Raw genomic sequence first — 26,638 nt, forward strand, 5'->3', positions numbered from 1 at the left:
CGACGTTTACACGCTGCGCCAAGCTGATTGCCTTCTCCCCGGAATCCCCAGACGCCGTACCGCTCCTCGGACGATATCAGCGATATGTCTCACAACCGCTTGGACAGTTATTTGGCCGATCGGCCCGATCCGATCCGATTCAATTCGATTCAATTCGATTCGATTCGATTCGGTTCGGTTCGGCTCGGTTTGCCCCCGGTTCGCCACCTCCGCGTCCGCCTCCTCGTCTGCGATGCCCCACCTGGTCAAGCATGCATGACCGTCATGTCAAGTACAAATGTGCAGCTTATCGCAGTGTTAACTACAACTGAGCACTGAGCACTGAGCACCGAGTTGTGCTGAGGGGTCGGGGTTTCCTGGTGGATTCAGTGGCGTTTAATCTGGCACTTTACTCGGTATTGTTCATTACGAGAACACTCCCCCCCCTTCCGCTTGGCACCAATGCGGAGTTATTCCAGCATCGCTGATCTGTATATCTTTTATCTATCCTTTCCCAACCACAGTTCGATCTATAAGTGCTAGTTTCTCATAAAAATAGTTTTGAGTAACTATCGCTAATGCTGCCTCCTTCAGCTCCATCGTACTTCCTTTGGCTGAATAGGGGGAAAGGGGGAAATGCTTCACAGCGAATGTCCAGCTACATGGGTTTTTTTGTAAGCACCTCTTCATTGACCCATATCTTTTAATGCCAATTGGGTAATGGAAAAAGCCGGCTCCGCATCGGAATTGAAATTGAAATGGGAATGGGGGAATGGGAATGAGCGAGGAAATGATCGAGGAAATGATCGAGGGCCCTCCAGACACTTGTGCCCCAAGAACGGTGCCACTGCATAGATAGAGTGCGAGGCGTGAAGAGGCATTGCTTACAACACTGATCGGAGGTGATTTTCGAATGGTCGGGCTTTAAACTGGAACTCCTTGAATTTGGCATTGATAAAGCTATGGACGGGTGGACATCGGCGACACAGATATAGTCCAGATACGGATACAGGTACAGGTACAGCTACAGCTACAGATACAGATACTGAATCGCGCTTCCAGTTTGTAATGAAAAATTGATTAGGGCAGGCGTTCTGCCATGGGGTGTATATACAAACGCATATACATATACACAAGCGCAGACGGTCCGATCAAACAATAAATTTATCACAAAATAAACGTCGAAATTAAATACAAAACAAAGCAGACCAAGCCAAATCAGGCCAGCAACTGAGCAAATAAATAAGATTGCAATTAATAAAATAATCGATAAGTGGCCATTCAGCAGCTACATAAATGTGTATGTAGAAGAAGTAGATGGAAGCTCTATCAAATACTCCTTTGTATCATAATATTAACTTTCATCCTGGCTCACAGGCTCATGACTCACAGGCTAAGCCACTGACCTCTTCTACTTTCCTGACTTCAAAATAAGCGTTATTTAAATGTAGGTGCATATATTTTAGAGAGTGTATATCCCTAGTCGAATGGATGGTGGAAAATAGGGCCATGGTATGTGAGGAGCTGGATGCGACAGGGAAGGCATTTTCCCACAACTGTCCAATGGGATTCGACCTCCTGGCAGGACTCGTGCCCACAGGCCAAATGCAATCTTAATGACCAAACTCTCCGGCGAACACAATGCCCTGATCCCGCCGTGAAAAATGGGGTTTACAAAGTTGCGGGGCGCAGCTCTAATTAGCCAATGCGGGGCCGTAAATCGGCGGAAGGGCGGGAAAACCAGTGGGTGGGAGTGGGTGGTAGATGGAAGACAGCGGGACGGGGGTTGTAAGGCAAATCAAATTAAGGCGCAAGTTGATGGCGCATTTTACAGTCGTGCCTTTTCGGGGTGGCGGCGGATGGAGTCTGGGGATTTTAATAATGTTGTTGCTCATTTCGCGACCAGCGTCATTATCAGCATGTAATTTCTCATTTTCATAGTCAATTAAGTCAATCACTCGCCCTTTTGGCCACCGCAAGGGCTTGCAGACCTGAAAGTCGAAAACTGAGCACTGAGAACTGAGCACTGAATACTGAAGGCCAGCATGGAAAGCATGGAAAGCATGGAAAGCCACCCCTGTTAACACGTCGGCGGTGGCGTGTTTCCGTTTCCGCTTTCCACACCTTTTGTTTATTTGTAACGCAATTTAAAAGCGCCGCGCCGCGCCGCGCGTTTATTGCTCAATTTCGAGCAGAGAAAAGGGCATTAGGTATTAGGTATTCATACACAATCACCGGACTCATCGATGGGCGATGGAGGATGACTGGATAGATTCGCCGGTGGGCAGGGGTTTGGATAAATATACACCCACCCTCAACTCAAGGCAATAACTGTAACAATTTCAAGCACTAAAACGACACGTGGCAGCTGCTTTTAAAATTGAATTTCCTGTCATGTAATCTTGTCCAGAGTCAATTGTTTCTGTATTTGTGTATCGAGCATTGTGCATTTGTATGGCTGTGTGTGGCTTTTGCACCACCCCCTTGTTTTCCCGCCCGCACGTGCCGCATTGTGTTTTCCCTGTGTGGGTTTTCGAAAGGTACCCGTTCCCCCCTTCGCAGTTTTGGGGTGCGCCGCGGTCACACTTTCTTATTTATGAAGATGCGGCCAATATGCTGACGATTTGCTGACCCAGTAATACCGAGAGTTTGCTTTATGGGTGTGAATGAGGTTTTATGCATTCACAGATTGACTTTCTAATGGGGTGTGAAAAGCCGGGGGTGGGAAACACGGCGTTACACGCACGGGGGGATAACAAGGATGTGCAGGTCTCTGTGGCATCTGAAATGCGTAATTAATCGGGGGAGATCAGGCCGAAAGGTAATTAATCGCGGATGGAAGGTAATTGAAAAAGTAATATAGTATCAGCACATCATTGGAAAGTTTTTCACGTTTTCCAGACTCTATAGCTTTAAACAACGCAAATCGACAGAGTGCACTGTTATTACCTTTATAACAACTACTTTTAAAACTATACCTTGTGTATATTCATTCCCATCCATTCTATAGCTTAGTCAGCTCATTTTTGGAGCGTTTCCCAGCGACCGATGTTCACATGCCTAATTAGCATGTCAATAAGTCGAAAGGGAAAAGGCAAGCAGAAATGATTTTACCCCTAATGAAAGCATTGAGGGACAACAGATCGAGGGGAGGAGTTGCATGTGGAATCGCGAGGCGTGCGCCATTAAAAGGCCACGAACATCAATTTATATACTATATTGCATTACCATGATTTGCATAAAGGGCACACGCATACGCATAACCAAACGCATATCTCATACTAAAAAAACACACATACTCGCCACTCCCCCTCAGCCGCGAAATCACGGACGAAACAAAGGGAAACCCCATTAAACCAATATAAATTTGCACTCTCTCATGACCTCGGCGAGTGGCCCTTTCATGTGCTGTTTGTGTTTGTGTTTGGGTTTGGGTTTCTGTATCCTGGTGGTTGCTGCTGTAGTGTCGATCGACTAATTTGAATATAAATATGAATGCGCCGAGCGCCGAGCGCCGGTGTTCGCTTGCACCAACCACCTTCCCACGACATCGATACGTAGGATACTATACTATCCCATGCGATACGATCCCAGCCATTAGCAGACAAAAGAACAGCTCGCGAGGCACCTGTAAAGTGGACAGGGGGCAGGGGACACTGGGAGAAAAGATGTGCGCCTTGTACTTGCATTTCAAAATGCAAATTATTGAATAGTCACTAGCCAGGCTAAGGTCAGCATGGGTACAACTGTCCGCATCGCCAGAGATAATCGAATGTCAGATACCTGGGAAGTAAAGAGGCTCGTAAACATTTTTCCTCTGTGGAACCTGGATGGCGAGCCCACTCCTTCTGCGAGTTCAACCTTTTTGGCCTTTTATTGCATTATTATTGGTAAATAAACAAACACGATCGCAGGGACGAACAGAATCGGCGGGAAATCAATCAATGGAAATGCAAATGAAAATAAAACTGGAAAGGCTCTTCGGTGGCAATTAACGACGCCGGCAATCTGGTGGCGATAGATAAGTGAGCGAACGGAAGTCATTGAAAGGATTGCCTCGAAACGTGTCCTCTGCCCCACCCCACCCCACACTACCCCACCCTCTAACCTTTGACCGCCTGCGGGCGTGTGTGCCGCCTAATTGCCCGCGACCGAAAGTGGTGGGCGCAACTGAGGGTTTGATCGGAAACTCGAGTAGACCTCGAGTAGCCCTCCTCCCGCGAATCGGGGGAATCCAAAAGTGTTAGGTTCAAATCTTCGCAAGGACCTGAGTGGCAAACAACAAGGATATTTAAACTTATTACGTGAGAGATGAGAGATATTGTTATTGATCAGGATCAGCTCTCTCCGAGTCGCTTAAGCCATGTCCGTACGCCTGTCCGTATAAAAGTGGAAAGCTATGCACGTAAGTAAGTAAGTAAGGCTTCTCCGGACGTATTCTAGAGTTTCTCAGCACAGACCATATATTTATTGCAATAATAAAAGCGTAGAAATTGAGGAAACGAGGGGTGGCGTTTCGGGTTATGGGTCTAGGGACGGCCGTGGAGTGGTCAGTGTAGTGAACTCCGAGGAACTCAATAAATCAGGGGGCCAGGAGGGGTCACAGGCGGACAATTGACGTCAACAATAAGTAACAATGATGTCGACTTGTAATTGAATTGATTGACAATATTTTATGCGAAACCAGAGGCCAGCAGCGAAACATTTCCGGCAAGCAAGAGGGATCCAAGGACCCTTCACGACAGAATTTGTTTAGATTAGCATTAATCGGGTGGTTGGGGGGTGTCGTTGCTCGATGGACCACTGGGTGAGTGGCCATAAAAAGCGATAAGAAGATTCAATAAAAATACTTTAAGCGGAAAAACAAACTTGAATGGCATAAAAAAGGGAACAGCACGAAAGGGGAACAGCGCACACAAAAAGATTCAACTCCGCCCGCCCGATTGAAAGGACGAATAACGAAAAACGAGAAACGAAAGGGAATCCAGCATGGACAATATGTGCAGGACACCCCCATGGGCCGGCAAGGAAGGGAAAGAAAGAAGCTGCGCTTTTTAACTAATGAAATCGTTTGCTAACGTTTGCTAAATGAAACGTGAAGAGTCAAATCAAATGAAAAGCAGCCAGAAAGCAGGGTTTCTTCTCGCCAGCGGAAGCGGAAATGTGTCGCCGTTCAGTGGCAGACAGACCCAAACAGAGCAACAAGGAGCAAACAGCATCAAAGAACTAAATATTTTAAAATTCAATCTCAAATGCGGTTACGCAAAACCAATTTAAATCCACTTGAGAGGCGAAGCTATCTCGATTTCTGGATTGGCCGCGCTCGGAACTTAAATTCAGTTTTGATGTGTGGCTAACTGTGTGTGCGTTTCCGTTTCCGGGAGTCAGAGGCAGCGGCAGCGGCTGCGGCAGCAACAGCGGCAGAGGCGGAGAAAATGTGAAAAATGGAAAATGGAAAACGGGGTGGCGGCACAGTCACTGCGGTCTGCACTCTACACTCTGCTACGCGATTAATATGCTGATTTATTCGCAACGGAAGGGTTGCTTAATTTCCACTGACGGCTCTTTTATTTATTTACTCATCCAGCCTGGACACAAGCCGAAAGTAACTCACATAAACATAAACTCCACCCAGGGCCCGCAGTGCTGGATAGCAGGTTGCAAGAAGGTATATAGGACTCAGGTCGGTCATGAATACTAAGTGCAATACTCGAAGTGCTCTAAATGTTCATTGTTCAGTCAAGCTATGTCCAGCTAACAAAAACATCGAAGTTAGTTACAGTCAGTGAAACATTAACCATTAGACATTAGACTTAATTAGATAATGAAGTATCTATAACCACGGCAATCTCTGGTTCCAGCAAATGCCTGGCCGCAGATATGCCCTTTTCCTTGGCCATTTTCAGCGGCCCAAAAAGTTGATCGCTTTAGTTCATTTTTCTACTTGGCTTGTCTCTTCTTTCGGCGGTTTGCATATGCACAAGCCTTGTTTGTTGGACCCGCCAGCCAATTACTGCAACGAACAAACACACAAACACACAAACGCATAAATATCCCCAGCCAGGACAGCTCCGTAGTGCCGGAGTCCTGCGACCTGTCTCGTGCCAGTGGACGACTGGAATTGTGTACTTGTAGTCTGGTTATCAACTCACTTCCGGAACTTAATGGTCTGAATCCTTTGGCTGCCTTGATTTAACCCCAGATCCAGACCCAGACCCAGACCCGTTTGCCACAGCTCCATTAAAGACGAAACATAGTTTTCCGTGAGATCCTGAATCCCAAATCATTCACATAACTTAATCAACGTTCGATCTTTTGTAATGTTGCCATCCAAACCAACTTATGACGGATATAAAAAGCGATCTAATTGAAACAAGTGTGATGCCAAGGGGTCTGGCGACCCTTAAAATGTTAAGTATCTCACAAAAGCAAGACGATAACCAGTGACAAATCTAAGCCGGCTTATCGCCAAAATACATAGATACATGGATAAATTCACGCTACAGGATGCCGTCCATCACGGAGCACACTGCCCGATTCCGCCTTCTTTTGTTGGCTGACTTCCCCCCGTCCCGGTTGTGCTTTGTTTTTAATGCACTTTTGATGAAACCATCATGTCACATTACATCAAGCCAAAGCAAACTAAACAGGCAAAGGCAGGCAAACAAGTCAAACAAAGGAAAGAATAAAACTAAGCATACAAATGCTTCCTTGGACCCACACGCAGATCCCAGATTCCAGAGCCCAAACGAATCCGCCGAGTGAGTCCTTTGGGTCCTTTCAATCCTGCGGGGGTGTCGAGCCACAATTCCACAATTTCTCCCCGGACACACGGATTTGGGCTATTTAAAAGCGGCTGCTCGAAATCTCATAAACACCTCGCTCGGCACAAATTGAAATCTGGTTAGCGGGCTGGCAAGTGCCAGTGGAGGGGTGCTAAGCAAACATTGACACGCCCTCAACGCAGGAGGCTGAGTATCAAAGGACACGAGGTCGCTAAGTGGGAAAAATTCGAGTCGAATCAGAACTCATTCCGTTTTCCACAAGTTCAAATTGAAATTGTACGTAGCGCTATAGACATAGTCACTAGAGTCACTAGCTGAGTAACGGGTATCAGATAGTCGGGGCACCCGCCTATAGCGTTCTCTCTTGTTTTGTTATAATTTTAATAAAAATAATCAGTTTTTTTCCGATAGAAGTAAAAATAGTTGTCCAAAACTAGAATGTCATACCTCGTTGAATTCGTAATTAAATTTCCAATCAAACTGTGTTTTCAAAAAAAAATAAATTTTTTTTTTCAAATTTTTTGCAATTTTTGATGATGATTTTTTGCCAACTGTTATTTTGCGACTATAAATGTCAGTATTTTGATCAGAACATTCGAAATATTGGTCCGAATATGGAATGGCATACCTCGTTGATTACCTCGTAATTAAATTTCCTATCGAACTGTGTTAAAAAAAAAAAAAAATATTTTTTTCACTTTTCTTCCAATTTTTGATGATCATTTTTTGCCAATAACCGCTTTTCTGTTATTTTGCGACTATAAATATCAGTATTTTGATCAGAACATTCGAAATATTGGTCCGAATTTGGAATGGCATACCTCGTTGAATTCGTAATAAAATTTCCTATCAACATTTTTCCTATCCACATTATTTGCAATTTTTCATGATGTTACTCCTTACCAAAAATTAAAAAGAAATTTTCTTCGAAAATCCAAAAAGTTGTGTTGGGAATAGTTAGGTATGCTTATTAGCAGTATAAACAAACACATTTTTTTCGGGAAACTCGACTAAGGCGTTCTTTCTTGTTTTTCTCTGTGCACGGAAACGGAGCTCATGCGTGCAAATCAGAGTGAGCCAATTGCGGCCTAAGGACATGGGGTAAGAAGTCAGGACATGCCAGCAGGACATGCCAGATCGCAGGGGTTCTTCAGCACGGCAAAGTGGGCAAAGTGGGTGGAGCACAAACAAATTTATTGGCTCGCCGTTCGCCCTGATGCGTATTAGCTGACCACGTGGGACTCCGCCTGTGGGACAGGACAGGACAGGACAGGATTCATGAGGCTGGTTATTCCCCTGCTGACGGATAGGGTTCCTCGCACAGCGGAGTTCTTTATTGAATCTTTATTGAATTTTTATGGAATCGTTATGGGGATCGTTTAGCAGGAAGGTCGTGCACGTCATTTACAAATGTTTAGTCGAACAAATGAGTTAGGCGGGGTTGCTAAATGTCGTGGGCCAGATTTGGATAAATATTTAGCAGGCATAGCCACAAAAGAGCTATACAGGGACTAATTAACTAACTTTGTTGTCAAAACAATGATCTAGTTGTATCTGTTAAGCATGCGTGCAAATAAAATCAAATCAAATCAAAAATGCATTACTTTGCCTTGCTACCTATTTACTAACATATTGAATTATGTAAAACCCGTCAATTATACATCGTTTATTGACCTTCAGCCTCGATGACCCAACGACTTCAGATCCCGAACAGAGAGCAGAAACCAGGATGGCATTAGGTAACACAGATAGTTGAGGCGACGGGGCACTCGTGACTCTTTGTGGATCCATTGTGACTGTCATTGCAGCCGAGCTGTCGGAATAGCCGAGCAGTCACATGCAGAGCCCTTGGCCTGTTCCATTGTGTTTTTTAGTACTTCCTCGAGCAAAGAACCCTGAACTGACAACAATGGCTGGGCAGCAATGTGTCATGCTTGTTGATTTGTAAGGATGCAGTGCAGCCGCTGGAATTGTATTGACCGGAAAATCATAAAGCTCTTTGTTGCCGAGAGGAAATCAAATCGAAGCTGCCTCGTCATGGAACTGGACCATCTCTTCGAGACCGGAAATGTTGCCCACTGTATTTAATCTCTGTCCGCTCTTCGATTTTCCATTACCCTATTATAATCCTTCCCCCTCTTTTCCTCTTTTCCTCTTTCTCTCTTTTCCTTTTCTCCCTGTTCCCTTTTTTCGCGTTTCTCCGTCTTTGAAAAGCCGTGGCTTCCGCCGCAAAGTTGCTCCGATCGGCGGCGTCATTATCATGGAAAATTGTTTATAAGTTGACAGGCAGTAAACAGGATTTGCCTGCGCACATCGGAAGTGTCAGAAGCAGCGGAATGTTAAGAAGTCAAAGTTGGACTTCAAATTAGCATCCAACTATCTTTGACAGGAAGCCAACTTTTCCGAATATGTGGGTGCAAGCGTCTGGGTCTTTTTAAAATTCTCTTCTAAAAATGTGAGGCAAGTGGGCAAGTCAGCAAGGTGACAACAGGTTCTAGTTCATCCATAAAATCGTCTACAAATAAGTGTTTCTTTTCTATTGGACTTTGATCATAGACTATACAATTGGCCCATGCCCAACAGTGGTTATAACCTGTTTTGTGTTGTACTGTATATCGGTTCGATATATATCTCTATATATACATAATATATGTGCTGCCCCCGCAGGAATCCGACCAGACTGGGTTACTTGTTGTTGGTGGGATCGGGTTTTCCACGGTTTTCCACGGATATACATATGGCAAATGACCCAGAAATGACACGCACACAAAACGATTTCCCGACGCCTGAATTGACATGACCTGACCTGGATGAGCAATGTCCACCCCTCACTATCTATGTATATAGCTAGATATATATCTGGATCCCAGCCACACCCACACCCAAACCCACTCTCACTCACCACTCATATTCACATCCATATTCGCCAGCGTGTCTGGTTTTCCTTCAGTTGGAGCATACATGTGTGTACCACCTGCACAGAGAAAAAAAATGCAGGGCTTTAGAAATGTATTCAAATGGATTAAAATAAGTAAATGATTATGAAAAAAAAAAGAATAATCTGTCACCCAGCTGCCACAAGCCAGGATTGTTTGTTTTTAGTGACATAAAGTTGTACATTTTCAAGTTAGCTTTAAGTGTTTGGTTGCTTTTTCGTTTTGTTTAAAGCCACAAAAATATTTGGTTAATATGTATTTCGAGCTGGTTTAATGGATAATGCAAAAAGTATATTCACAGTTTTTAATACGTTTTTATTAGATTGTGTAAAGTGACATTCAACATACATAATTCAATAAGCTAAGTACGTTAACTTAATAGTAATTTATTTCCGTGTACTATACCGCCGGCTTATCCATTTGTGAAGTCACATTAACCATTATGATTTATCCACATGGGTGGTTGGGTGGTTGGGCGGTTGGGCGGTTGGTGGACAAGGACGAGCGGCGTCCGGTAAGTGCCGCTGTGCATTTGAGTGGAAACTATAGATAATATTTTTATAGTTGCACTGCCACCGATTAAGTGTGTGAATATGTACATACGTGTCCCTGCATTCGCATTCCTGGCTGCCGGTGGCCAGTCTGTTTCCTATATTAAAATGTAGCCCGAATTGAAATTTATTTTTGCCAATTTCTTGATTTATGACCAAGCATTTTTCTCCATTGCCCCAAGACCGACCATTGCCCGCACTATACCCAGTACTCCCCCGTCCACATAGTACACACAAGTTTTGGTGACTGTCCACTGGTCAGCAAAAGATGCGTCAGCGTTTAATTTCATTTTCGACATGTGCCGGGAAAAGGACAGTTTCACCACAACAAGGAGCCGCCTAATTGACAGATACAATTTGCTTCTTCTCCCCTGCAACTGCGAGGCGAACAAAAGGGTAGATGGGTGGGGTGTTTAAAGGCTTTTCGAACTACGTGACCTTTGCCCGAACGCACGGACCAAATTAAAAGACACGAAAGCGTTTGGTAATACTCGTAGTTCGGTACAAGCAGCTGCAGGTTATTTCATTGCTGCCAAATAAACATAAACATTGCCGCCGTAGAAAAATTCAATTTGATATATTTATATTTTGTGAGAAAATATAGTTCATAATTTCTGATCGTCTGCTCTACAATTATTAATAAATGTTACGCCTCGGTGTGCAAGATTATATGATCAAAAACAAAGTTCGCTCAACAATAGCGATGGAGCTAGGACCGCTTTGCTTATCCTTGCAGCTTTGCCTGCCTCTTTTCATTAGCGTCGAGTACATCAATCATCGGCTTGTTTTAATTTTAAAGAAATTGCCCACCCCCTGCGGTGTGGTTTGGACCCTTACTTGAGTCCTCTGTACCATGCCACACAATGCCCACACCATGCCACACCCCTGCCGCCCATCATCCCCCGAAATCCGACCAACCACATCCGGAATCCCAATCCCGCCCACAAAGTGATTGAACCAGCGTACAGAAGCCATCTCTTTCCTGCTCCAAGGGAAATTTCCCTCTCGAGGGAAATTCGCCGCTGAAGGAGCGCCATTTTGAAAGCTTTTCCACCACGCCTTACACGACTCCGACTCCCCCTCCCCTTCCCCTTCCCCACTCCAATTTTCCAGGGGCTCAAGTTTTACTTTTTGTCCGCCTGCCAAGATTGATTTATTTTAATAAGCGACGGCTCAACAAATTTTTGATTACCAAAAATGCAAATTTCGAACGCAGTAAAATTTTATAGCAATTTTAATTTGCTCCCCGCAGCTTATCCAAGTTTAATAAAGGCATTAAAGTTAAAGAAAACAACAACAATCGGGGATTACTTGACTTACTGCCTTTCGCAGCATATTGTTCTTTATGATAGATCGTAGAATTAATAGTTTAAAAATACATTTTGTTTATGTTTATGTTTAAATTAGTGTTCTCAATTAGTTGAAATAAATAATTATATATACGCTAAAGCTAGTCCATCTCCTTAATATCTGTATAGTAATGTTTCGTCGTCAAGCTAATCATCCTCAATCGTCGATTTACGCATTAAAATAAACTCTGTACCACGCAATAAAAATAGCTATATTAACACCCATGTACAGTGGAAACAGGCTGGGATAGTCATCGTTGTCCTTGGTAGGATCGGTCCAACACACTTCGAAGCTTCAAAAAAAAAAGGTAACTTTATGCTTAAACTTAATACTAGGGTTTGTCTACAAAACCCAAAAACAAAGGTATGTATTTAAAAGTTGCAATGTCCAAATTGGGACACTGCGCGGACGACCATTGTACATGGGCAAGAATATGGAATCAGACGCACTAAAACATAAGGAGCTTTACAGAAAAAAAAGAGTAAATGCTAGAGGAATTGGTGAAATCATTAGATCGCTCTCCATCGTGAACTGAATATACACAACACCAAAGAATATGTATGCGGAAGAACAAACATATATATTGAAAGCAAAGAAAACCCTACGACTACTGCACTAAAGAGCTCAAGTGGAGGGCAGTAGATGGTCCTTAAGTTCCCTCCTCTAGGTCTCAAAGTATTTGTAGACTGCCGTCACATAGGACATCACCTGCATCCAGTCCGGTCGTTCGATCTGACACATATCATTGATGTTCTGGTAGCGAGATTTTCAGATAAGAATAAGAACAATAGAATAGGAACAAAAGCTTAAGTTGGCCGTGGAAACTCACCAGTGTTGTGCCAATGCCCACGGATTCGGCAGCCGCAAATGCCAGCGAAAAGTTGCGCCGCTTGTTGGCAGGAGACAGTTGATCGTACGGAATGCGATCCGGCAAATACGAGTGTAAGATAGCACAGAAGGCCAACCCATCGTTCCACGACGAGCTGAAGTTGGTGATGTCAATGTTGCGGTAACCAACTGTTTTGTTCTGGCACCACTTCAACAGGGCGTTGCGCTTTGAACCACCGTTCTTGGCCAGCATGTTTAGCGGGTCCTTGCGTTCGCCTGAGGAACACGAAAAAGTAAACTATAAGATCACGCATACATTTAGCTGATTAAAAGTGCATACCGCTGATAAATGACTTTGAGACGTTGCCAAATGGCAGCCCGCCGCTACTGCTGCTGCCGGCGCTGCTGGGCGTGGCCGGCGTAGAAGGTTGGGAGACGTTCTGCATCTGGCTTTGGGAAGTTGTTATCGCAAGCTGTTGCTGCTGTTGTTGATCGCGCAACGGCAAAGTGGCTTTGGTAGTGCTAGCTGAATCTCCTCCGCTGCCAGATGAAAGATTGCTTCCCTGTCCGGCACCGGCTTGATTGCCCACGTTTACGTGCAAGTTGCTGCTCTGCAGCACAGGCAACCGAAGCTGTGGAGAAATAAAGGTAAAGAACTAAATTAGTACACAATAACCGCACTCAAATTTGCTTTTGATTGAATACTCACGCTTTCGTGCCAGTCACTGGAGGGAGGAAAGATAATGGGCGTAGTCCCCAGGTCAGGAGTTCCGCTGTTTAGGCTGGACGTCGAGCTATAGTGTGATTCCGCCTCGTCGGCTTTGCCCTGCTGTGGGACCAAAGGAGTTTCAGTCTACGGAAGAATAATATTTCACAGCTCTTACCGATTTGTTATTCTCAATACTCTCAATGAGCGTTTTGACGGAGAGCCGCGAGTCCTGTCGGCTGAAGCTAAGCTTGCTGCGTCGCGTGGCCATCTCCATCTCACGCTGGACTGTGGATAGCACCGACTGCGGAGTCTCCGACTGCTGCAGTTCTGTAAGGGTAAGGAAAGAGATTAACATTACCGGTGCACCGCATAAACAGAGGGCAACTGGGCTTACGCTGTTTGGTAAGTTTTTCAAGCTGCTGCTCCAACAGTCTGATCTTTTCTTTCTGCGTCTTGTTGTCGAGAACTAGCTGCTCCCGGGCGCTGAGCGCCTCAGTCTTAAAGTCGTTGGCCACTCGCACAGTCATGAGAAGGTCGGCCTGGAACTGCTGCCACTCCTCGGCCTCCTTGCGCCGCAGCTGTGTCTCCTGGTCGAGTCTACACTCTGCCTCACCCAGCTTCAGTTGAACATCGCCCAGATGGCGCTGAGTTTCAGCTAGCAGGGATTGCAACTGGGCTTTGTCTTCCTGATGGCATTTGCACTGAACCTGCAGTTCGGCCACGCGTTCCTCCAGTGCCTGCCATTCGCCAGCTATTTTGTCCTTGTCACGTTGGAGCTGCTCCAAGCGGTATTCCAGGTGAGAGACCGCACACTTGGCGTTATTCTTGACCACTTTGCATTCCTCAGTTAAACCGGATAGCTGGTCACGCAGTCTTCTCAGCTCAGCTTGGCTGCGAGAGCACTGATCCTGTAATTCAGCCACACGTTCTTCTAGCGCATCCTTCTCCTTTCTGGCCACATCCAGCACATCGCTCAGGTCTGTCTTGTCTCCTCTGGACAAATCCGCCTCTAGCTCCTCGATCTTTGATCGCGCATTCTCCAGAAGAGTGCTTAATCGACTGATTTCGATGGCTCTCTGCGATATCTCTTCCATGGCCTGCGAAAACTGAGCCTCTCCTTGCCGCCGCTCCGCGTTTGCCGCATCCAACTGAGAATCTAACAGGGCAATACGTTCCCTCTGGCGCTGCAGCTCCTGTTGGCCAGCTTCCCGGGCCTGTTTCACTTCCGCCAGCTCAGATCCCAGTTCCTCCTGCTTGAGCAAAACTGCCTCGCGCTCCTCCTGTGATGTCTTGATCAGATCCAAAAGCTTCTGCTCCCTCTCCGAAGCACTTACTTCAGGTGCAGGCTGCTTGGTGTCCCGAAGTAGCAGCTCTTGCAGCGTGCTGATCTGAGTACGCGATTCATTTAGCTTCTCTGTCTGTCGGCATAGCGACTGGAAGAGCACGTCCTTCTCCTCGGCGAGACGCTCGTTCTCGGTCTGCGTATCCGTCAGCTGGGTTTGCAAGTCGGCCAGCTCCTGCAATGTAGCCTGTAGCTCCTCGTTGGTAGAGTAGTGTGTCTCCTCCATTTGAATGATCTTGTCTTGCAGGCAGGCTACAGAGATCTCGCTGGAGGATGACTGTTTATCCCAATCAGGAGTGAGGCAGGGTGTGCCATCATGCGCATCGAGTGTCTGGATATAGGAACAATATGGGGATAATGTTAGGGGCTGTTGCATCACTAGAAATCGCCTGCAAATACTTACACTGGGCAGGGCTATTGAAGCGGGCGCTGAACTGTGCAGCCGCTGCGAGTCTTGAATGATCTGGTGCTTCTCCGCATCCGACAGCGGTGAGTTTACTACGTCCCGCAGCCGATTGCGCAGAGATTCATTCTCGTATTTCAGATTGCCGATTTCCATCTGGGCCTTTTCCTGTAGACTCTGTAAGCACAAGTATCAGACTGATCAGTTTTGTTTCTTTAGTTTCTCGCTGGGCTGCGTTGATGTGGCTGCTGTTGCATTACGACGCAAAAGCAGACTACTACAGCCAATTAAAGGAGCGCTATGTGTCGCATTTAATATTCACGAATAAATGAGGGTGGCGAAGCGCGGCTTAACTGAGGATACCCTTTACTAACGCTTTTTAACCCGGTTATAACCTTGTTTTTCATAGGATTGCTAACTAAGAACAATACTTTTCGGACTTATTCAAATATAAAGATTAACTCTGAAACTATGTTATTTTAGCTATTAAATTGAAATGGCTCACTTCCTCTAACTAAAATTTCTAGACCGCCCCCTTAGTGCAAGTGTATATGATGACTTGATGACTTTATCAACGCGGCAGAGGCAACAGAAACATCAATCAGCCGTGACAACACAGCAGCAACTTGTGGTTAGCCAGCGTCCCCGTTTTCGCTTGCCGTGCGCACCCCCCGTTAGCCGGCCCAACCATCTACACCCCCTGGCGAACTTTGGCGCACCTGCATCTTAACCAGATCGCCCTTCAGCTTGGCCACCTCGCTTTGGTATGGCAACAGCTCCGTGATGCGTGTCTCCAGTTGCATTTGCTCGCTTCTGAATCTCTCCAGCTGTTTGTGCAGCTCCTGCATTTTGTTGTTAGCCTGTGTGGTTGAGTTTCGATTAATATATGAAAACTGGGCAGCAAATGGAGACCTAACTTACCTCTAGTAGTTGCTGTTGTTGCTGTTCGTTGTTGAGGAGTTGCTGTTGCTGCTGCTGCTGTTGCTGGTAGCTGCTGGCTGCCACAGCGGCAACAGCAACGGCAGCTGCTGCTGCGGGAAAAGCGCTGACCGGACTATCAGCACTAGTGCTGCTGCCGTTTGCCGATGTTGCTGTTGCAGTGGCCGTGGCTGCTGCTGCTAGTTGCTGGTAGAAATCTGCTGCAGCGGCGGCAGCAGCGCCACCATCTTGGAGTGCGGCCAATGCGTTGTTGTTATTGATGTTGCTGTTGCTGGAGCCCCCAGTCGCTGAAGCCTGCGGCACTGCTGCCAGGGAAGTCATCAGTGGTTGCTGTGGATCATGTAGCTCAGGTGCATTTCGGTGTGGCTGCTGCACTGGCAACTGCTTTGGCTGCTTTTGTCCCTTGAGCTTGGACTTCTTCTGAGGCAAGGTGTTGCTTTGAGGCTTCTGTTGCTGTTGTTGCTGCTGCTGCTGTAGCTGCTGCTGCTGTTGGCGCCTCTGTTCCTGCTGCTGGTTGGTCAGGAGTAGCGCCCCCTCGTCTCCCACATCCACGCCCCTTTCGTAACTGCCGGTCTCCTGGGGGGCGTAAAACTTTGTAGTTGCTGCGGTGATGCTGTGCTGCTGCTGCTGCTGCTGCTCGTGGGCGGTATTCAATGAAGTGCTCGATTGCGACTTCTGGCGATTGTTGTTGGAGGAGTTCTGCTGCTGCTTGTGCGACGAGTTGGAGGAATGGGAGCTGGAGGTGCCCTGTCCTCTGCGGAACAAGGATTTCAGTTTGATCATCTTGCTGCCAGTCGTTCCTTGCTCGTTGCAAAACGTGAACCATCAACAATATACTTGTTGCTTTTCAACTTATTTAATATCAACCATCATATGCCTTTATTGTGGCTTGTATACTAATTGCAGTCTGTTGTTAAACTCGATTACTTTGATCTTTTATCGTTCGTAGTGCTTTTAATGTTTCCTAATGTGTAATTATACAAATTTCACTAAAATGTTCGTTTTTTTTTTTTTCGTTTGTCGTTGAATGTCACTTGACGATATCTGTTATTATTCTTGTTATAAACTTATTTCGTTCAGAACGTGTACTGCAAGACGGGCGACGAATGAGTCAATAGATGAGTAGAGAAAAGCGGGCTTGAAATTAGATTTCACAAGCAACAGATGCTCGTGTTGCATGCAACATCAGCAAAAGTATACAACAATACAACCCGCTTGAAACGGCGAACAATCGCACTGCATTGTTATTGTCACTGGGAGAGCGGCTAAGAGAGATAGAGAGAGAGAGAGATAAAAGAGAAATCAAAACAAACGCACAATCGCATTTGCATTCACACCCGGTTATCGTCGAAACTGAAGTTGTGTCCACTTCTATCAGCTCATTCTTGGCGTACATCTCGGGTTCAGTGCCGGAATGGTTATGGAATGGGAATGGAAGCCACAAAGACACATTGCATTTGGGCCCGGGCGCTGCTTCAACGTCAACAATTCGACAGCCGCACTTGAACATACTGACAGTCAAACGTACGCTTCTGGTTCTGGACAAACGGGGCCAAGTCACCAGCCACCAGCAGAAGTGAGAAGTTAAATAAGTAAATATGAATGTACATGGCTTGCGAGAACGGGGATCGCATTCCCCGCGGATAATCCGCGCGAATCACCATATCCTTGACCTCTGCTGTGGGCGTTGGGCTTGTGCGCGCGAGAGAGGACTCTTTCTCTTCACCCACTGGCCACAGAGACCACCCCACCTCTCCCCTCTCTCACGAAGCAGGGGCAGTGTGCGTGTGTGCTTTCACATGCACGCCAGATTACTCATGTCACGACGCGTCACGAAAACGGAGCGAGAAGACAACAGGAGAACAAAATGAACTGCAACTGAGCAAATGGCATTGCCAGCTGACCGCAGCGGAGCTGCACTTGCAACGGGCCGAACAGAGAAGTGTTGCAAAACAGACAGATCTCCAGATTTCGCTGGTTTGCCATTTATGGCCTCGAATGATTTTTGTTCGGATTTCTTTTTTGTGACAGCGACCCACGCGAAACATACAAATTGTGTATTTCACTTTGGGCTAAAAATTGAAACGCAAACAGTGGAGTGACATCATGCTGAGCACGAACGAAAAACGAAATTAAATTCATGTATTCAGAGAAACACATTTTCTGCCTAATTGCTGATGGACACGGGAGTTTTCCTTATCACCTGGCCGGGGGTTTATCTTTATCATGTTTGCACAGCGATAAGTTGGATAATTGGACAGTATACACAAGCACGCATCCGACTTGGCCTTGGAATTCTTATTTTCAGCAGCAATTTGAATGCGCGCCCAAATTCGGGCACTGTGCAATACTCAAAATGCAACTGCGGTGCTGGGAGTGAGGGGCAAAACAGGATGTTGGGAGAGCGAGGGAGAGCGGAGATCTGCTTGCCCTTCAACGAGAGGCAGAGACAACAATGGAGTAGCCAGAAAGGGAACAGTAATTGAATGAAAATCAGAAAGAGAGAGCGAGAGAAAGGTGGATAATGAATCAACGCGTCAACAATCAAACATTAGCAATGCTGTTTAACTATGTACACCAGATAGCTGTAAAAGGAATTTCTTTCCCTTTTCACACTCTCTTTCGTAAAAAAAAACTGCAATACGCCAACAAAACGAAAGGCCAACTTTACACGCACACCTATACGCTGCTCAAACAATACACGCACACCTTTACACGTACACGTACACGTACGTACCGAGCGAAGAACTTTGTTGCTCATTGCTAATTTGTTATAAACCTTAACTGCAGCACATATTTCGTTGGGAAACAGAAAACAAAAATAAAGGTAAATTACGCAAAACGAGGTGAGCCACGCACGACACCAAATAAGCGAACAACTGGCGACAAAGCGACGCGCGTTTCGGTTTTCTGCTGCTTCCCGACAACAACAAGTGTCTAGTCGACGGCGGCTATCGATATACCCGATAACACTCAACGCCGGGGCGCTGCGATCACGGCGCATGCGTGACACGATGTTCAACACTGGTTGGGCGCGAAGTACTGGCACTTTCAAATCGTTGAACTTATTATTGCAAATTTTATCAAAATAATAAACTTATACTAACTCAGTTTTGTACAAGGCTTAATTACTTGACCTTATTGGACAAGGCTAAGAATAATGTCGATGAAAATAATAATTAGGCAATAACTTATTTGGTTTCAATGAACTCTTGCCCATCGAAATTCTCCCCAGTACACTGAAATAAATTCATCCTAAATTTAATGAATAACTATAAATATTTCACGAATACTAGATGATGTAGATGAGCTGCTGAGCTCCAGAACGTTTAACGACGAAATTGGCTAGGGATTTTATTTTCTCTCAGTGTCGCCCAGTTGGATAAGTCTTCCACCCGTTCTTCTGAGCTTTTCCTTTGCTGCCTCTTTTTCAGCGTGCGTCTTATCAAAAACAAGGCAGCAAAGCTGCTAAAGAAACCGCAAGAAGCAGCAAAGCGTGTCTGCAAAGCGTGTTCGTGGGAGAGGGGTTCACTCGCGGCTTTCAGCATTTCTGCCACTTCCACGTTTCTTCGCTCTTTCCCCACCCCATTTCTCTTTTATGATTTGTATTGCTGGCAAGCTACGTACGTACGTACGTAGCTTAGAGGTCTATGACCAAGAGGCCAGGCCGAAACAGAGCTTACCGCCCGTCCCCCAAAATATTAAAGAAATGATAATGAATAAAAGAAGCTGAAGGTTTTTCAGTTGGGCTATATGAGGGCGGTTCAAAGCCCCCCGGCCATTCACTGGCGTCTAAAAGGCTAAATATCTGTAAGATTTCGTTTTTTCGGTGGCACCCAATTATTTTCCAGCCAAATTGGGTGGAGTTCTAACGCCTTGGAAATTGGAAAAGATTTCTGTGACACCCGCGTTTACAAATGTTACGCTTTGGCGCGCCAAAGAAATGTGTTGACGATATCGGTGCTTTTCCCACACATTCAGGAAATTACGCGGATCAGATGACAGAACACAGATCTTTCAGCAGAGATATCAATTTACGAGGTGACCTCTCTCTTTCTTTTAAAATGTGTCCCAAGAACACGAGCTAGTTTAATGGGCCTGGAAAGACAGGTTAAAGGATCCCATGGCCATGTGCCCCTTGCTTTCGAGGTGGAACTTAGTGGGGAAGTCTGTAAGGGTGGGGATAAGGGCAGGGTTAAGGGCAAGGAATAGCGATTTGAATAGTTTTGCAGCCACTTTTCGCCGCTGCAGCGGACTGCGCAGTCGCGGCGCACTGCGTGTTTACCGTTACCACTCGAATTAGAGGCGGCTCTTTTTTGATATTTATGTGTATGTTTCTGTTCGTGTTTATCGACCTTTGTTCGCTCCGCTTGTCTTACGTACATTGTGTGTTGTTGTACGAACGGCGGACACAATAAATTATTTTTAGAAAATGGTTTCGTTTTCGCTAATATAAACATTTATGCGTGGCTCGGAGTTTTAAAGTTGCTTTGTTGATGGTTTACGTTTTGCTGCGCTGCTTACGTCTTTGTTGCTAGTGCAGAAGCAGAAAGTGGAAGTTTCAAAATTTCACTTTCCCGAAATTGATATAATGCTCTTTTGATGGTTATCGTATTAAAAACCACCAGCAACAACGATCTGCTTTATGCTTTACATTTCTTTGCGTTTTTGTTTCATTATTCTACTCACCCTGCTTCCCGCGGCGAATGTAGAAAATGAAGAAGTGCTGAAGAGAGAGGCAGAGGTGGGGGCGCGGAGGCAGCCGAAATCAAACGGTTCTTCTCCTAGATTGGCCCTTCCTTTTAGCTTTATTTAACTGTATATCCGTGGTTCCAAATCCGTTGTTTTCGCGTGTACTACTCTATTTGTACGCACTTGCACCTTAGACTTTTTGTTGTTTCTGGACACCAAAAAAACAAAAACAAAATAGATCGAAGGCTCGAGCTACACACACACTGAACACACTCGAAAAAAAACAGCTGGCGCGTTAATTACATTAAAAATTCGCAAGCGAAACCTTCGAACAATGGCAGAAATGCAACTAATTAGCAATTATTTGCAGATTTCTTTGTTTTCTTTACGCTTCTTCATTGCACAAATTCCAATTAGACGATGCGGCGGCAGCCATCTGCAAATGCCATTTGTTGTTGAGTCCCGTTATTTTGCAGACAGAGCAAGTGCAGTTATAGGCGAAACTGGGGGAGCGGACGAGCGAAAGAAATAGCCAATGACCTCCCCTTGATGACGGGCTATTAATATTCATTTACATGGCTTTCCTTGACTTGTTTTTGTGTGCAGTGGAACACATGACTCCACACAGGAGGATGCTGCTGTTTGATTTGTTGCTTTATTAATAGAAGTCACACAATTGCCAATCTCCGATTGGATTCACAGCCGCTCGCGGGGACACCACCGATTGCCGGACTACCGGAGTTGTTACTTGGTTAGTTAACCAGCGCCTATAGCCGCGATTAGTCCCGTTGCAGCCTGCCAATATGTTACGCTTTTGCTTTTGGAATTTGTTATTGCGGTGGCTTGTTATCGCTTAACGATACGATTTGTCCGCGGTCAACGTCGCGTCGCTGCTTTTTGTTGTTGCGTTTTGTTATTGTTGTTATTGCTGGCGATGGGAGATCTTCGATTAGTTTCACTTTTTCGCTGCCTAAGTGTGGCCGTTGCCATAGTGTCTCTAAATACCAAAGATGAAAGCTATCTTACTTTAAATTTTAAATCATTTTAATTATATATAAAGTTTTTAAGCGGAATTTCACAAAAAAGTTAAGAGAGTCGTGGGCAATAAATGATGAACCTGCCGCTAGGCGTCGCTCTCGTGCAGTCTCCCACACACCAATTTTATTTAGTTTATTTCTAACACAACACAATTAAGTCCTATTTATAAGCTTTATTGGTAATAAACGTACGCTGGCTAACAAAAAAATTGTGGTTCACTGCACCAGTGGGCGCTCCAGTTACTCCTTGACCCGCTCCACCTCGCTGGTGTCGAACGGCACCTCCTCCACCTTGTGGAACCCGGAGAACCTGATGATCTTGCCGGTGCCCTCGACCTTCAGGTGTCGGGCGAACTGCTGTGCCGGCGACAGGGCCAGCTCCTCCTCCGTCTTGTAGCCGTAGAACTTGGCCCAGTCGTTGCGCCCGGTGTAGACCATGTAGCAAACGAGGCCGAATGCCTGCCAGGCCAGAACGGCGTATCCGATGCTCAGACGCCGCTTCCACAGCTCCGCCCGGTGCTCCGGTATGGGATTCGTGTTGCGCCTCACCCAGCGGCGCAGCCATTTCATCTCAAACAGCGCCATTTATTGTTTATTTGCCACAATTATTGAGTTTGTTATGTAAAGATACAAAATGTAAACAAGCGACAAGCAGCTGGCTGCCAGGGTTGCCACATAGTTCAAATCGACCAACTGATTCGAACCAAGGGTGCAAGAATGAATTAGTTGCAAACGAAATAAAGTTGAGCTTATTTTACACGACAAATTTCAAATCCGCACTCGGATAGAAGCCAAACGGCGATGCATGTGAGCGGAGTTGCGTCCCAAATGTGGCCACCCCAAATTGGATCTGTTTGTTACAGAAGCGATGGTGCTTTATTTACACGTTATTAATTATTATTGAGTTTTAAAAACTAGCTATAGCCAAATCTTCTTAAAAAAGCGCGAGCGACACGGATTCCCGCCAACAGCCCAGACAGTACGCGAATCTGGCGGCAAACTAGCCAAGGAGGCAGCACTGAAGTGGACACCAGAACAGAAGATAATGAAACTTCGATCGGGGCAAACAACGCCAGTGCTACCGATCCGAAGGAAAAGCAGGAAAGATCAGGACATCATCAGCAGTCGCAGATTGGGTGAGCAGCGCGGCAAAGGAACAAGTGCGAATCCAGGCAGAAATTTCGCAAATTTCATACTGTGCGATTTGCGGCCGGGGTCGCCAACTCCCTGTGGAGGTCAGAGGGTGCTCCAGTTCGCCCCGAGGATCCTCGGTGTTCGTGGAGCGCAGTAAACTGGTAAATTTATGTTCCTACACATCACACAAATCCAAATTCGTAGTAGAACTAACGCAATTAAATTGGAATTCGAAAGTTGGAATTGGAAACACAAGATGCCGACCACACAGCACTCACCGCAAGGTCATACCCATGCCCACTCTCTCGCCCAAAGACATCCCCAAGATAGCAGCGAAGCCAAGGATTCGGAGGGCGGCGAGGCGGGCAACATGCCCAACCTGTCCACTTTGTCGCTGGACGAACTGAAGCAGCTGGACAGGGATCCCGAGTTCTTCGACGACTTCATCGAGGAGATGTCCGTGGTGCAGCACCTGAACGAGGAGCTAGACTCCATGATGAACCAGGTGGAGAACATATCAAGTGGGTAGGTCACGGCACAAGGCTGGCAAATTCTTCTAACCATTTCTGCATTCCAATCCAGAGGAGAACGAGAGCAAGGGCAGCCATCTGGTGGAGCTGAAGCGCCGACTCAGCGATGATTACACAGCTTTAAAGACTCTGGGCGAGAAATGCGACCAGCTGAACAAGAAGTACTTGAAGAAGTCGGAGGAATACGCCCCTCAGCATATACGGGTGAGTCCTGCTGAATTGCCAATAGCCATTGCCATCTGTTACTCACGTTCCCCCATTTACCCCCGTAGGAGCTTCTTCAGATCGCTGCTTCCAACGCCGATGCCGACTGCGATCGGCATGTGGAGCACTTCCTCAACGGAAAGATCGACGTGCAGACGTTCCTCAACACCTACCAGAGCTCGAAGAAGATCAGTGCCGAGCGCAAGGCCAAGGAGGAGCGCCTGGGCACCCAGCTGAGTGCCCTGGAGCGGGCTGGCATTTAGGATTGCCGTGGAACTCATTGGCCGTGCAGTCCTTAGAATGTTCGTCCCACACTCCTGCCGCCACGAGTCGCAATAGTAGAGAATAAGGAAGTTAGTAAATAGGAAAGCTAAGTCAGATATGAAGCCGGCTGCTCATGACATTGGGCATCTGGCATCTGGGGATCCGATCCAAGACGATCTGGTCTCCGTCCCAGAACAGAAAGCAACCTTAGGGAACTTAGGGAACCTTAGGGAAGTAACGAAACAGGCTCGCTAGTTGTACGTTTCTCAAACTCGTGTGCATGGACAGAGTGGCTTGTTATTCCATCTGTACCTCCAAACACCCAAAATCCCATGTACCCCATGTGCTATGTCTCACCTCCTCCTCTGAAAAGCAGTCCGAAATCGCATGTATTACCTATAGACTATAGACTATTATGGTTTCTGGTCGTTATTTTTGGCTTAATCGTCGGCCCATCGATATATTTGTACCATTTATATGAATAAACTTTATGATTTAGATGATGCCTTCTCTTTCTATTTGGGGATTACCCTTTTGCAATGGATTGCTGTGTGGAACACTCGCTTTCAGGTGTTCAAAAGAAGGATTTTTATAATGGTTTCGGTTTAGATTTGCATAAAACAGTCGCATAAGCTCACACTATTGTTATTATGGGTAAATTGTATATTTCATACGCAAAAACCGTAATATTAAAAAAAAAAAACCGGTGAAATAACAGATGTATGAAGTACCCATTTTTCAAACAGTTTCAAATTTTTAATATATCAGCATCCTAATTTCGTTTGAATAAACAAATAGCAAACAAATGAAACTGAAATCCATTTAAAAGAGTTTCAAAACAAAAATGTCAGCAAAAATTATCGAAAGTTCCGCATTAAATTCGAAATATGAATAATCTCGTTATTGTGGTATTTCTAGTATTTTCTGGTATCTTAGCTACAACTCAGCCGACTTATCGCCCGTACCGCCGCCTCCGATCTCGGCCAGAAACGCACTGGGCCAGCTACAATAGAGCTGATAGTGCTCCGCCGACTGCCCCGCTCTCGCCCTTGCCCCTCACCCGCCGAGGTCGAGTAATAATCTCGTGTGATAAGCGTGTGATACGCAGCACTCGCCACTCCATTCCCCAACAGACTAGTGCACTTGCAGCGCCTGCGACTGCGAACACGGTTACTGCCCCCCAAAGCCATGGCCCAAACGGAGGTGCTGGTCTTTGGCTCGGCCATCATCGACTTCATAAGGTAGGTGGCCACAGAGCGGCTCGATCCCAAGAAGAATCTGACAACAGCCCTTCGTCAAGCTACACACCCCGGCTGCCGAGACCCGGAGAAACGCTTCACGGGCACCGCTTCCAGACTGGCTACGGCGGCAAGGGCGCCAATCAGTGTGTGGCCGCCGCGCGCCAGGGATCCCGCACAGCTCTGGTGGCCAAATTGGGCGCAGACAGCTTTGGCAGCGACTACTTGCGGCATCTGCGCGAGGAGCGGGTCAATGTGGACCACGTCGAGCAGCTGGCGGACCAGACGACGGGCGTGGCCCAGATAGCCGTGTCCGATGGCGGCGAGAACAACATTATCATCGTGGTGGGCGCCAACAATCAGCTGAGCTCATCCGACGTCTCCGCGGCGGAGGTGCTCTTCCGGGAGGCCAAGGTTCTGGTCTGCCAGCTGGAGACGCCCATTGAGGCCACCCTGACCGCCCTGAAATCCTTCCGGGGCGTGTCCATTGTGAACGCGGCTCCTGCCATGGCGGACACGCCCCCTGAGCTGCTCCAGTTGGCCAGCATCTTCTGTGTGAACGAGAGCGAGGCGGCCCTAATGACCCAGATGAGCGACATTGGGAACGTGGAGTAAGTGCGATACGTAAGCCAGGGGCACTCCCAACTAAATCGGTTCCTACTCCTGCCAGGCAAGCCGAGGATGCGGTTGGAAAGCTGATAGAGGCAGGTGCCAATACGGTGATCATAACTCTAGGGAAACTGGGAGCCGTCTTCGGCTCCGCCGATTCCAAGGGCGTGTGCCAGCATGTGGCTGCACCAGATGTGCTGCCCGAGAAGGTGGTGGACACGACGGGGGCCGGCGACGCCTTCATTGGGGCCTTGGCCCACAACTTGGCCCGTCATCCAAATGGGCAACTGGCGGACCACATAGCCGCCGCCTGTGCCGTGGCCTCGCAATCCGTGCAGCTCCCCGGGACGCAGTCCAGCTTCCCACGGGCTTAGAGGGAAATACGCGAAAGAATCGGTCGGATCAATAAATCTCTGTCCTGACGTACAATGATCTATTTAATGGTAATCGTAAGTATAAAAAGAGTTAGGGTCTACGCGGGATAGACGATCCATCATGGTCCACATGGGTGTGCTTCGGCTGGCAATTCAGCGTCCAGTGGGTCACGGGGTGCAGATTACAGATTACGGATGGAGGCGTGGCAGTATCACTTCTTCCCCGACTTCTTGATGCCGCCGCCGACAAGAGGGCCCTTCTTGGAAGCGTTCGCCTTGGCCGCCTCCAGAGCCTTCTGCTGCTCCTTCTGCTTTTGCTTGAAGGCCATGTCGTCATCGTCCAGGTCCTTGGTGTCCTTCTTCGGCGCCTTCAGAGGCTTCTTTTTACCGCCCTCGCGTCCAGACATAGTTGCTCGCTAATGCTGTGTGGGAAGAGCCAGAAAATCTGTCAAAATCGGGTTCAATTCCACAACAAAAAGTCACGCACCTTTTCCACACGTTTTTCCGATTTCCGCTGCACGATAACCGCAAACTTCACCGATAGCTGCCTGGTTTCGATAGACTATGCGTGTTATCGCACTTGGAAAGTGCGCCAAATATTCCGATTTATTGAGAGCTTTAGATTTGCAAAAACATGCATTAATGCATTATATTGGTTCTTTAAATCGTTTCTCATAGCCATTTAAACGTCATGTTCAACAGCAATTTTTTCCAGCCAGCTTAAAAAAATGCTG

General features: G+C 46.6%; 5 protein-coding genes across 6 annotated transcripts in view; 2 read left to right on the plus strand and 3 right to left on the minus strand.

Annotated features, from left to right (window-relative positions):
* LOC120455750 (cytospin-A) overlaps window positions 1-16,864 on the minus strand; it is a 51,102-nt gene extending 34,238 nt beyond the window's left edge. The window contains exons 1-9 of one of the 2 annotated variants that reach the window (XR_005616763.2): window positions 15,805-16,864; window positions 15,603-15,743; window positions 14,884-15,060; window positions 13,533-14,811; window positions 13,314-13,465; window positions 13,139-13,258; window positions 12,770-13,061; window positions 12,431-12,705; window positions 9,667-9,738 (exon numbers count right to left, since the gene is read on the minus strand). Coding sequence is in view for 1 of the 2 variants with exons in the window: in XM_039642174.2 (XP_039498108.1) it covers window positions 12,265-12,354; window positions 12,431-12,705; window positions 12,770-13,061; window positions 13,139-13,258; window positions 13,314-13,465; window positions 13,533-14,811; window positions 14,884-15,060; window positions 15,603-15,743; window positions 15,805-16,605 (3,327 nt within the window). In the remaining variant the exon portion in view is untranslated. Of the gene's footprint in view, window positions 1-9,666; window positions 9,739-11,558; window positions 12,355-12,430; window positions 12,706-12,769; window positions 13,062-13,138; window positions 13,259-13,313; window positions 13,466-13,532; window positions 14,812-14,883; window positions 15,061-15,602; window positions 15,744-15,804 lie in introns of those variants that run through there. The other variant, XM_039642174.2, reaches the window with a different exon arrangement.
* A 4,840-nt stretch (window positions 16,865-21,704) lies between these two features.
* LOC120455755 lies at window positions 21,705-22,224 on the minus strand. The gene has a single exon (XM_039642193.2). The coding sequence runs from the start codon at window positions 22,134-22,136 to the stop codon at window positions 21,792-21,794; it is 345 nt and encodes a 114-aa protein (XP_039498127.1). The 5' UTR covers window positions 22,137-22,224; the 3' UTR covers window positions 21,705-21,791.
* Window positions 22,225-22,553: 329 nt separating this feature from the next.
* LOC120455754 (vacuolar protein sorting-associated protein 37C) lies at window positions 22,554-24,186 on the plus strand. The gene is made up of 4 exons (XM_039642192.2): window positions 22,554-22,846; window positions 22,923-23,206; window positions 23,268-23,419; window positions 23,488-24,186. The coding sequence occupies exons 2-4, from the start codon at window positions 22,942-22,944 to the stop codon at window positions 23,680-23,682; spliced, it is 612 nt and encodes a 203-aa protein (XP_039498126.1). The 5' UTR covers window positions 22,554-22,846; window positions 22,923-22,941; the 3' UTR covers window positions 23,683-24,186.
* A 429-nt stretch (window positions 24,187-24,615) lies between these two features.
* On the plus strand, window positions 24,616-25,952 carry LOC120456248 (ribokinase). The gene is made up of 3 exons (XM_039642969.2): window positions 24,616-24,924; window positions 24,984-25,532; window positions 25,592-25,952. The coding sequence occupies exons 1-3, from the start codon at window positions 24,872-24,874 to the stop codon at window positions 25,902-25,904; spliced, it is 915 nt and encodes a 304-aa protein (XP_039498903.1). The 5' UTR covers window positions 24,616-24,871; the 3' UTR covers window positions 25,905-25,952.
* LOC120456251 (translation machinery-associated protein 7 homolog) lies at window positions 25,950-26,548 on the minus strand. Its single transcript, XM_039642971.1, has 2 exons — window positions 26,392-26,548; window positions 25,950-26,326 (listed from the first exon to the last, which is right to left on the minus strand). Exon 2 carries the CDS (start codon window positions 26,309-26,311, stop codon window positions 26,117-26,119), a length of 195 nt encoding a protein of 64 aa, XP_039498905.1. The 5' UTR covers window positions 26,312-26,326; window positions 26,392-26,548; the 3' UTR covers window positions 25,950-26,116.
* Window positions 26,549-26,638: the final 90 nt, after the last annotated feature.

The sequence above is a fragment of the Drosophila santomea genome, chromosome X, assembly GCF_016746245.2.
Source record: "Drosophila santomea strain STO CAGO 1482 chromosome X, Prin_Dsan_1.1, whole genome shotgun sequence".
NCBI classification, from domain to species: Eukaryota; Metazoa; Arthropoda; class Insecta; order Diptera; family Drosophilidae; genus Drosophila; species Drosophila santomea.